The sequence below is a fragment of the Arachis ipaensis genome, chromosome B07, assembly GCF_000816755.2.
Source record: "Arachis ipaensis cultivar K30076 chromosome B07, Araip1.1, whole genome shotgun sequence".
In the NCBI taxonomy this organism is placed as follows: Eukaryota; Viridiplantae; Streptophyta; class Magnoliopsida; order Fabales; family Fabaceae; genus Arachis; species Arachis ipaensis.
In genome coordinates this window covers 113,345,069-113,354,657 of record NC_029791.2, presented here as the reverse complement: position 1 = coordinate 113,354,657, position 9,589 = coordinate 113,345,069, and the positions used below count along the sequence as shown (strand labels likewise).

The following is a 9,589-nucleotide window of genomic DNA, read 5'->3' as shown; positions in this document are numbered from 1 at the left end:
AAAATAAATCACATAATTTAAGTATATATATAAAAATATAAAATAAAATAAAGAAAATTAATAAAAAATAATAAACAAATTGAAAAAAATATGTTCGAAAAATTATAAACCCTAACTGTTAAATCCTAAACCCTAAATTCTCGACAACAAACTCTAAACATTAACCTCCAATCCAAAATCTCTAAATTATAGCTCAAATCTTAAATCATAAATTCTAAACTACAAATTTAAATAAAAAATACCAAATAAATAATCTTTAACCATAAATGCTAACTCATAAATCCTAAATCATAAATCACACTTTCTATTCTATCAACAATAAACACTAATTTCTTAACTCTAAACCTTAAATAATATTATACATAGTAAAATATTAATAAAGATATTTTGTATAACTTTTTTAATTAAAAATACCAAAACTTTAACATTTATTATATACAATCCTTTAAATTAAAAAATTTCTACTAAAACCTAATATTTCAAAATGTCAAATCTAATATTGTAATGATTGTAATGAGTAAACGAGTTTTTAATTTTTATGTGAGAATAATTTTGTTTCAAAGGGTTTATTAAATAATATTAAAGTTAACCTAAAATCTTCTTCTATCAATTTAATTGTCATAAAATCATTTATAGATGTACACCTATAATTTTTATAAGTTGCATTTTTTTTTTGCTATACAAATTAAATTATGTGAACAGACTAATACACATTAACATAAAATAGATATATAACCAATTTTTATTCAGAACATATTTATAATTTTAGCCTTCAATCAATTTATTAATATGAATTATAGTTGTTTTTAAATCATATATATATACATATATATTCTTCTTTTAGTTTTATTATTAAGAGTCATTGGAAGAAAACAATAGTAAATCTTTTGGTGATGGAAAAAATAATAAAACCCTGACACTAGTGCCACACAACAATCATGAGATTTAAAAAAAGGTTGAATCGAAAGCTCGCGATTTGGGTGAGAATTCTCGTAATTTGGGTGAAAAATTAAGAGTTGTTAAAGGGAAGGATGCGATTACAGAATTATTGGCTCCTCACATGCCTGATGGTCATGTTAATGAGGCATGTATGGATGATGGAGAGGGTTGACAACAAGTGCTACATAAGGAAAAATTCACAATGGATCAGCCATTAGGTTTGAAGGACCAAGATGAAAAGTAACACAAATATGGTTCGAGAAGGGTTCCAAGGCCCAATTTGCATGGTGATGGAGGCAAATTAATTGGCATTAGGATGGGGAAGCGAGAAAAATATGAAATTGCGCCATCTCTATCGCACAAAACTCCTACACATCGTGGAATTTCTCTACGGAAGCGTCCGCGGCCTTCCTCTCTGCAGAACTCGCCAGTTGATAAAAATGGTGGCACAACGGAGAAAACTTTAATAGACGAAAGTATGGCAGGTGCAGCGTTAGGGGGTCTGAAGGTGATAATTATTGAGGATTAGAGTGTGCTAGTACCACAGGACAAACCACCTATTAAGGTTGGTGATTCTATTTAGAGTTTATGTTTTTATTTATTCTATCCCTTTATTTATGGATAGTTTAAATCTGATTGTTTGGAATATTAGGGGTGCTTCTAATAAGTTAGCCCGGGTGCATTGTAAAGAACTTGTTAGAAAATTTAGACCTATTTTTTTTATTGTGGTTGAAACTCACTCCCCTTTCAGCATTTAAAATTGTTTTGGGAAAGATTGGGGTATCACTCTGTTGGTATAGTGGAAGCAGAGGGGGCATAAGGGGGTATTTGGTTTCTATCATCTATGAAGGGTGTTTGCTATAAGTTCATTGATGGTTTTGATCAAGGTGTTACTGTTGAGGTTCAATCTGATAATTTAATTTGGAGGTGTAGTGGTATTTATGGTAGTCCTCGATTTAATAAAAGGGTTCTCCTTTGGGATTATCTTGTTGCACAATCCATAGTTTTTCAAGGACCTTGGATTGTTCTTGGTGATTTTAATGAAGTCATATTTTCTTATGAATCTAAGGGCTGTCAATTTTCTCATCAAAGAAGAGACATGTTTGCTACTTCATTAGGGGATAGTGGTTTGTTTGATCTGAAGACTATTGGGAGACAGTTTTCTTGGTATAGGAGGGTGAAAAATTATGTTGATGTGGCAAAAAATCTTGACCGAGTCTATATAAATAGTTGTTGGTTATCTATCTTTACAGAGGCTTATGCAGAAGTTTTAAATAGGCTTCAGTCTGATCATTGCCCTATTCTGATGTGTTGTAAAGATCGTCCTCAGCCTAAAGAAAATCGACCTTTCCGATTTGTTGCTGTTTGGGCTACTCATCCCAGGTATAGGGATATTGTGAATCAGTCATGGTAGTCTGGTAATAGAGGGATTCATGGCAAGCTTTCGGAAGTACAGAAGAATTCACTAGAGTTTAATTCGAAGGTATTTGGTAACATTTTTGTTAAGAAATGTGAATTAGAGTAGCAAATTAATTATTTACAAAAGCGTTTGGAAGTGGTAGATAGCATTTATTTACGTCAGAAAGAGCAACATTTGCTTAATAATTATAATAATACTCTAGTGCAAGAAGAGCTCCTATGGTTCCAAAAGTCCAGAGAGCAGAGGGTAAGGTTCGAGGATAGGAATACAAGATTCTTTCATATTCAAACTCTTGTGCAAAGAAAGCATAATAAGATTCATGGCCTTTTTCTCAAGGATGGAGTGTGGGAAACTGATCCAGAGGTTTTGAGTCAAGAAGCAGAGTCTTTCTATAAAAGCTTATTCTATCGTTTAGATGATATTGATTTGGGTTGCCTTGGTGATGTGCCTCTTCCTTCTTTGAATGAGGAAGCTTGCAATAATCTTACGACACCAGTTACTATGGAGGAAGTCAAAACAGCTGTTTTTCACATGAACTCTTTTAAAGTTCTGGGTCCTGATGGGTTTCAAGCTTTCTTCTTCAAAGAATATTGGGAAATCATTGGTCTTGATGTTTGGAAGATGGTTAAGCAGGCATTTTTCGGTGTTACTCTTGATCCGAGAATGATGGAGACCTTACTGGTTCTTACTCCAAAGGTTGATATCTATGAAAAATTTTAGGCCGATTAGTCTCTGTAATGTAGTTTACAAGATCATCACGAAGGTCCTTGTTAATAGGCTCCGTCCTCATCTTGTAGAGATTGTTGGCCCGCTTCAAGGAGGATTTATTCCGGGACGAGGAACTCCTGACAACATCATTATTGCTCAAGAAATCCTCCACTTTATAAAGAAGACTAAATCAAAGAAGGGCACACTGGCCTTTAAAATTGATCTGGAGAAAGCTTATGACAGAGTTGATTGGAGGTTTTTAGCTCATATCCTTAAGAGCTTTAGTTTTCCTATTCCTACAATTAATTTGATTATGAATTGTGTCACTGCTTCCTCCTTATATATTCTTTGGAATGGGAATCGTCTGAATGGCTTTACTCCTAACTGGGGTCTTAGACAAAGAGATTCTATGTCACCCTATCTTTTTGTGTTGTGTATGGAGAGATTGACATGCTTTATTAGTCATCAGGTTGATTTGGGTTTGTGGGATCCAGTTGTTATTTCTCGAGGAGGACGAAGAATATCCCACTTAATGTTTGCAGATGACTTGCTTCTATTCTGTAAAGCTACAAAGAGACAAGTGCAAAATATGATGTTGGTCTTAAAGACTTTTTGCAAAGCATCTGTGATGAAGATTAATGTGGAGAAGTCTAAAACGCTTTACTCCAAGAATGTCTCTGCAACAAGAAAAGAGGTTTTCACTGTGGTATCCTCTACCAAATTTGTTTAGGACTTGGGCAAGTATCTTGGAGTTACCCTTAGCCATTCTAGGGTGACCCGTTCAGCTTTTAATAGTGTCTTGGATAAGATTCGGAGTAGACTAGCAAGCTGGAAATGGAGTTTACTAAATCGAACTGGTAGACCCTGCTTGGTTAATTTTGTTGCAGCCGCTATTCCCACATACTAGATGCATGTCTCTATTTTTCCTAAAGGAATCATTAGTAAATTGGAATCTATGATGATGAATTTTCTTTGAAAAGGACAAGTTGATGGAAGAGGATTGAATCATGTTAGTTGGAAGGTGCTGGTTACTCCAAAAAAAGTATAGAGGTTTGGGGATTAGAGATTCTTATTGTGTGAATATTGCTCTTTTTGAGAAACTAGTTTAAACTTTTTTTCAGCAGCCAAACAAGTTATGGGTTCAATTGTTGGATGCCAAATACCGATCATCTCTATATGATTGTTTTAGTTGTCCTAAGAACAAGAACTCTCCTATTTGGAGGAGTCTTTACAAGGCTTGAAAAGTATTGAAAGATGGATTTACTTGGTGTATTAAAAATTTGAATCAAAATTTTTGATTTTCTAACTAGAGGAGAGAATGACAGTTATCTAATGTCCAATGACAACAAAAACCAACAAAAAAATTATCTTCATTAAATTATTAACGATTGCTTAATACTTCCAACACAATTCCTGTCACTACTGTGCTGCTCCACAGTTTGTGTCTATTCTTACAACAACAACATCAATATGTATTCAATTTTCTTTTTACCACCTCATTTCAGTAGGTACTAAAAAAATTTTGTTTCAGCATCATAGCATAACCCTTTTATTATATATGTTTCTCAAGTTTCAACAATTCTTATCTTTTCAATTTTCTGGCCTTAACTCTCTGTCCTTAATTAATTATGTGTCTTATTAGTTTCATACACATGAAATGAACCTTTCTCTTTCTTAATTTGGTTTGTAATTATTGCAGACGAGGAAAAGTATAGTACCTAGCTAGCTAGTAAGTAGTATAGTACCTAGAAAAAGTATCACAAGAAAAGAGATGATGGAGATACAATATGAGAAAACCAAGTTGGATCCGAACTTTCCAGACTTGGGCCTTCATTCAAAATCATTTTTGGGACAAAAGAATTACAAAAATATTGTGGGCAAGGGGCCCATTTCTATCAAAACTAGTATAGAAGCCCCTCAAGTGTTAATGTCATTAACTATTTTATGCTTCTGGATTCTCAAATTCATCTTTAAAATAAAAATATAAAATTTTATGTTTTTGTATTTTATTTGATGATAAATTAAAATAAGTTATAAAAATTTAATTAATTTTATTTTTTTATTCAAAAAATTTTTAAAAAATATAATAATTAAAAATTTAATTATAAAAAATTAATAAAAAAAATAATAAAAAATAAGTTATGTTTTTTATTAGTATTTTTGTATTAAGATAAATACAAAATATACTAATTTAATATCTTTGAACACAATATTTCTATTCATATCTTATATGTGAAATACGATTTTGTGTTTCTATGTCACTGTCTCAATATCTGATTCCTGAAAACAAAGGTGTAATTATGTTTAGGATTAGATTTCAGATTAAGAATATGAATCTATTACTACTGGTTAGTGAATGTAAAATGACATTTAAGATACTTTAATCACGTATTTAAATTAATCTTGTAATAATCTCATACAGTTTAGACAAATAGAAGAAGACAGAAAACCCATAAAGGTAAAAAAAAAAAAAAAGTAAATCCTTGGGTTTACTAATAACTCCTTTACATGCTATTCCAAATTAGTCATATTAAAAAAAATAAAAAAAAATGGGGCCATGATGAGAGAGAAGTGGCCACCATCACTGACCAATTTCTTCCTACTTCCCACAGCTGTTTGGAGTACTATTTTCTTCTCTAACAAATATTTTATTCCATCCTATATATAGAGTTGATATAAAATTAAGACACCTGATTTCAGTTAGATTTTAAATCTAAATAATATTACACACTTAAAAATTTATATACAAATGAATAGAAAATGGTTGATACAATAGATAAATATTCTAATAAATAATTTTATAAACTTTAATTTTAGAAGGTGGGATTTATACTCTGTTTTGTTTGTTTGTTAAAATGATGATAATTCATTTAAATTTTAAACAGAATGAAAAAGAAAATAAAAGAGAAGAAATTATTCCGGATTCCGCTGCCAATATTCCGAGTGCTTTCTTCTCCTTCCACCCACTAACTGTTTAAGTTGGAAAATTTTTGAGCTGTCCCTTTTACACTGCTGCGTTTTGGTCAATAACTCAAACACCAAACCGTTTTGGTTTTTAGTTGGTAAGTGTGTGTCTTTGTTTTTTGTTTCACATTTTCGTTTCAAATGGGATGTGGGTTTCACACTCTAACCACTGCAAACTGAAGAAAAAAGAGCTGTTACCAGGTTTGTTTCTGCATTTTCCTTTAATACCATTTACTCAATTTGTTATTTTTCTGCTTAAAGTTAGCAACTTGTGGGCTTGATGAGGTTAAAATTTTGAACTTTTGATGTTTTTAAGTATTTGGGTGGGCTTTGCTTTTTGAGTGTCAATTTGAATTTTGATGTGGAAATTGAGTATATGTGAAGATTCAGACAAAGTGATGGAATTTTGTGCTGTTCAGTTCAATTTGTTGTCTTGTATAGTGTGGAAATTGGAATTGTCTCTCATAGTGTATAGTGTTATGTTATATGCTACTGATTTTGTTGTTAAAGCTCTGTTTTTGAATTATGGTATATACTTTTTTCCAGACAGCCATTATGTTAGATAATCAGCTTTAGGTATCTTATTAGTTGTTAGGGATGAGTTTGTCTCCTACTTTATCCCTCTTCTAATTACTGTCTTTTTTTTTTATTTTTTTGTCAGTGTATGTTATCTATCAAGGGCTTGAAGTTTTCTCAACAATCTTCTTCTAAAAGGTTACCAATCTTGGTTTTGATATTCTTTTTTTTCTTTTGGCAGTGCTTTATTTTCATTTTTTCTTTAATCCTCATCACTCTGCCACCATGAATTCGAATTAACTGTTATTCATTTTCTTTCTTATGGATAAGGTGTTCTTGCTTCTATTATTTTCATTCATGGGGAAGATCACCACTTCTGCAGTACAGCCTGTGTCTCAAGAAGCTTCAACTGATGATGAGATTTTTATGCAGCAGAGCTTGATCTTTGATGATAGTCTCAAGGTACTTTGGTCATGTGTAATGCCCTTTTATGTGGCGAAGTTTGTTCCTCGACCATACCTCCGTCATGGCTAGTGCCTGTTTGCATAATGTATCTCTTGCTTTTATTATATGATTTTGTTTGCTAACTATTTCTCATATTTTCATCACTGTTCCTAGGATTTGAAAAATCTCAGATCACAGTTATACTCAGCTGCCGAGTATTTTGAACTTTCATACACCAATGATGACCAAAAACAAATGTGAGTTACTTGCTGCGTGCTGTTATATATGCATGATGGTAGTATTATATCCCTTATTCCCATCTTTATTTTGTTTTCTCTTTTCGTGTTGTGGTCGCAGAGTGGTAGAGACATTAAAGGATTATGCGATTAAAGCTCTTGTGAATACTGTGGATCATTTAGGTTCTGTGACATATAAAGTGAATGACTTGTTGGAAGAGAAGGTTGTTGAAGTTTCCGGAGCAGAGCTACGTGTATCTTGTATTGAGCAGGTATACTTAGTGATCTCCACTTTGCTTCAGATAAAGTTAGTCCATTAAAGGAAAGCTCAAACTAATTGCTGTGACAGTGGAAAATTCATTTATCTTTATCTTAGATTATTGGAGGCATCAACATGGGTTTGTTGCTTTGAGGTGCTGAGAATAAATATGTTTTTACTTTTTAGGCATAGTTAGAATCATTTCATATATTCTTTTCTCCTTTATTTATAGGATCCAGGATGAGTCATAAAATGTATGGTTACTAGGAAGTGAAAAAACTTAGAAATTCATGTTGGGTCCTCTTTTAATGCTTCTGGATACTCTAAATTGACATCATTCATTATTGATTTAAGTGTTTGTATCGATACATGTAGATAGAAGTTTGCATTTAGATGTTAATCTTATGAGAATTTCAGATGTTTAGCAGTATAGTATCTTATTAGCATTAAGCATTTATATCCGGATAATGTCATATCCATTATTCTAGTCTAGTATCTAGCAGGATAAGACTTGGTTTTGTTTATTGTATCACTTTTAGAGAGTCATGTATGTTTATCGCATCAGATAATGGTAGCAGTATAAAAATCAGTGGAGCTATATTCAGTTATTGTGATCAATGGCTAAAATCTGATAGTGGTGCTCATAGGGAATCTTTGCATGGCTGATAATTATCTGTCTATTACAAATGACTTTCGAGTTAGAAGCTTGCTTCGCCAGTATGTTGTTATTTGCATAATTTTTCATATAAAGTTGTTTTTGAGGAGCTCTGTCTTGATATCATTGAAATTGATTATTGTGAAATTTTGTGAAGACGGTTAACATTTTCTTCTTGGTGCATAACATGGTACATTAGAGAATGAGGACGTGCCAAGATTATATGGATCACGAGGGGCGTACCCAACAGTCGCTGGTGATCAGTACTCCAAAATATCACAAGCGGTATATTCTACCAGGCAAGTATATACTGCATTCTTCTTAAAACTGTCATCTTACTTAACTTGTTACTTTCTCCACTTCCATTATACTTTCTTTCTATCACTTATTAGGAAGTAAGCCTGTGATTTTAAATTCTCACATTCCTTTAATTTGTAAGTTCAGCTGGGGAGACCATGCATGGCGCGAACCAGACAAAATCGTCCTATGTTGGGTGCAACCTAGATGACGAAGATGACTGGCTTCACTTCAAGAGTGGTACCTTCTGCTTTCCAATATCAATCATCTTCGGGCTAACCTTAAAAATATAAACTTATATTCCTTTCACTCTATTTGTGTCCCAAAAGCTGTTCGAGCTACAATTAGAGAAACACCAACATCTACAGCAAGGTAACTACAAATTCTGCATGCTGTTGTCACATTAAATTGGCCTTTTACTCGGATAAGTATCTTGACATAATTCTTCATTTTGACGCAGTAGAGGGCGTTCACCATCACCTTCTGTCCAAACTGAGAGACCTGGAGGTTTTTCATTCACCTCAACCATGCCAAGAAAAGTTTTAGGTTGGTATACACACAGATCTTATAATATAAATATACTAGAGTTCATGTTATTTTTGTCTTTCAAATTGTTATTTCTTTTTCATGTCCAAACAATGGCGAAGATATAGGTTAGGTTTCGTAGTTACCCGAATTCATAGTTGTTTTACGTGTAATGTAGATAAGCGTTCTGTTTCACCGCATAGATTCCCACTTTTACGCACCGGGTCGCGGTCAAGTAGGCCTACAACACCAAAGAGCAGTAGACCAACTACTCCAAACCCTGCTAGACCAACCACACCCAATCCTTCCAATGCAAGACAAAGGGTAAGTTTAACATTGTTTCTTTACAAATTTCAATTAAATTAATGACATAAATGCTAGTTGTTTGCTCGGTACAATATGAACAAATTCTATAGTTTCTTCAACCACATCTCCATTTATGTTTCTACCAGTACCCGTCTGAGCCACGGAAATCAGCTTCAATGCGATTGCCGGCCGAAAGAGACAATGGCAAAGAAGTCGAACAATACCCCAGTAAAAGTAAACGTCTTCTGAAGGCGTTGTTAAGCAGGCGCAAGTCTAAGAAGGATGACATGCTATATACATACTTAGATGAGTATTGATGC

The 9,589-nt window shown here is 33.0% G+C and overlaps 1 protein-coding gene across 3 annotated transcripts; it reads left to right on the top strand.

Moving 5' to 3' along the window:
- LOC107605885 (protein ABIL2) lies at nt 5,914-9,589 on the top strand. Of its 3 annotated transcripts, none has more exons than XM_016307823.2 (11): nt 5,914-6,232; nt 6,693-6,745; nt 6,878-7,009; nt 7,166-7,248; nt 7,349-7,499; nt 8,341-8,440; nt 8,586-8,678; nt 8,768-8,810; nt 8,902-8,984; nt 9,142-9,287; nt 9,416-9,589. In XM_016307823.2, exons 3-11 carry the CDS (start codon nt 6,905-6,907, stop codon nt 9,584-9,586), a joined length of 975 nt encoding a protein of 324 aa, XP_016163309.1. In that variant the 5' UTR covers nt 5,914-6,232; nt 6,693-6,745; nt 6,878-6,904; the 3' UTR covers nt 9,587-9,589. The 3 variants fall into 3 exon arrangements, with proteins under 3 accessions (XP_016163309.1, XP_016163308.1, XP_016163307.1); XM_016307821.2 differs by having other exon boundaries at nt 5,921-6,232; nt 8,899-8,984; XM_016307822.2 differs by lacking the exon at nt 6,693-6,745 and having other exon boundaries at nt 5,920-6,232; nt 8,899-8,984.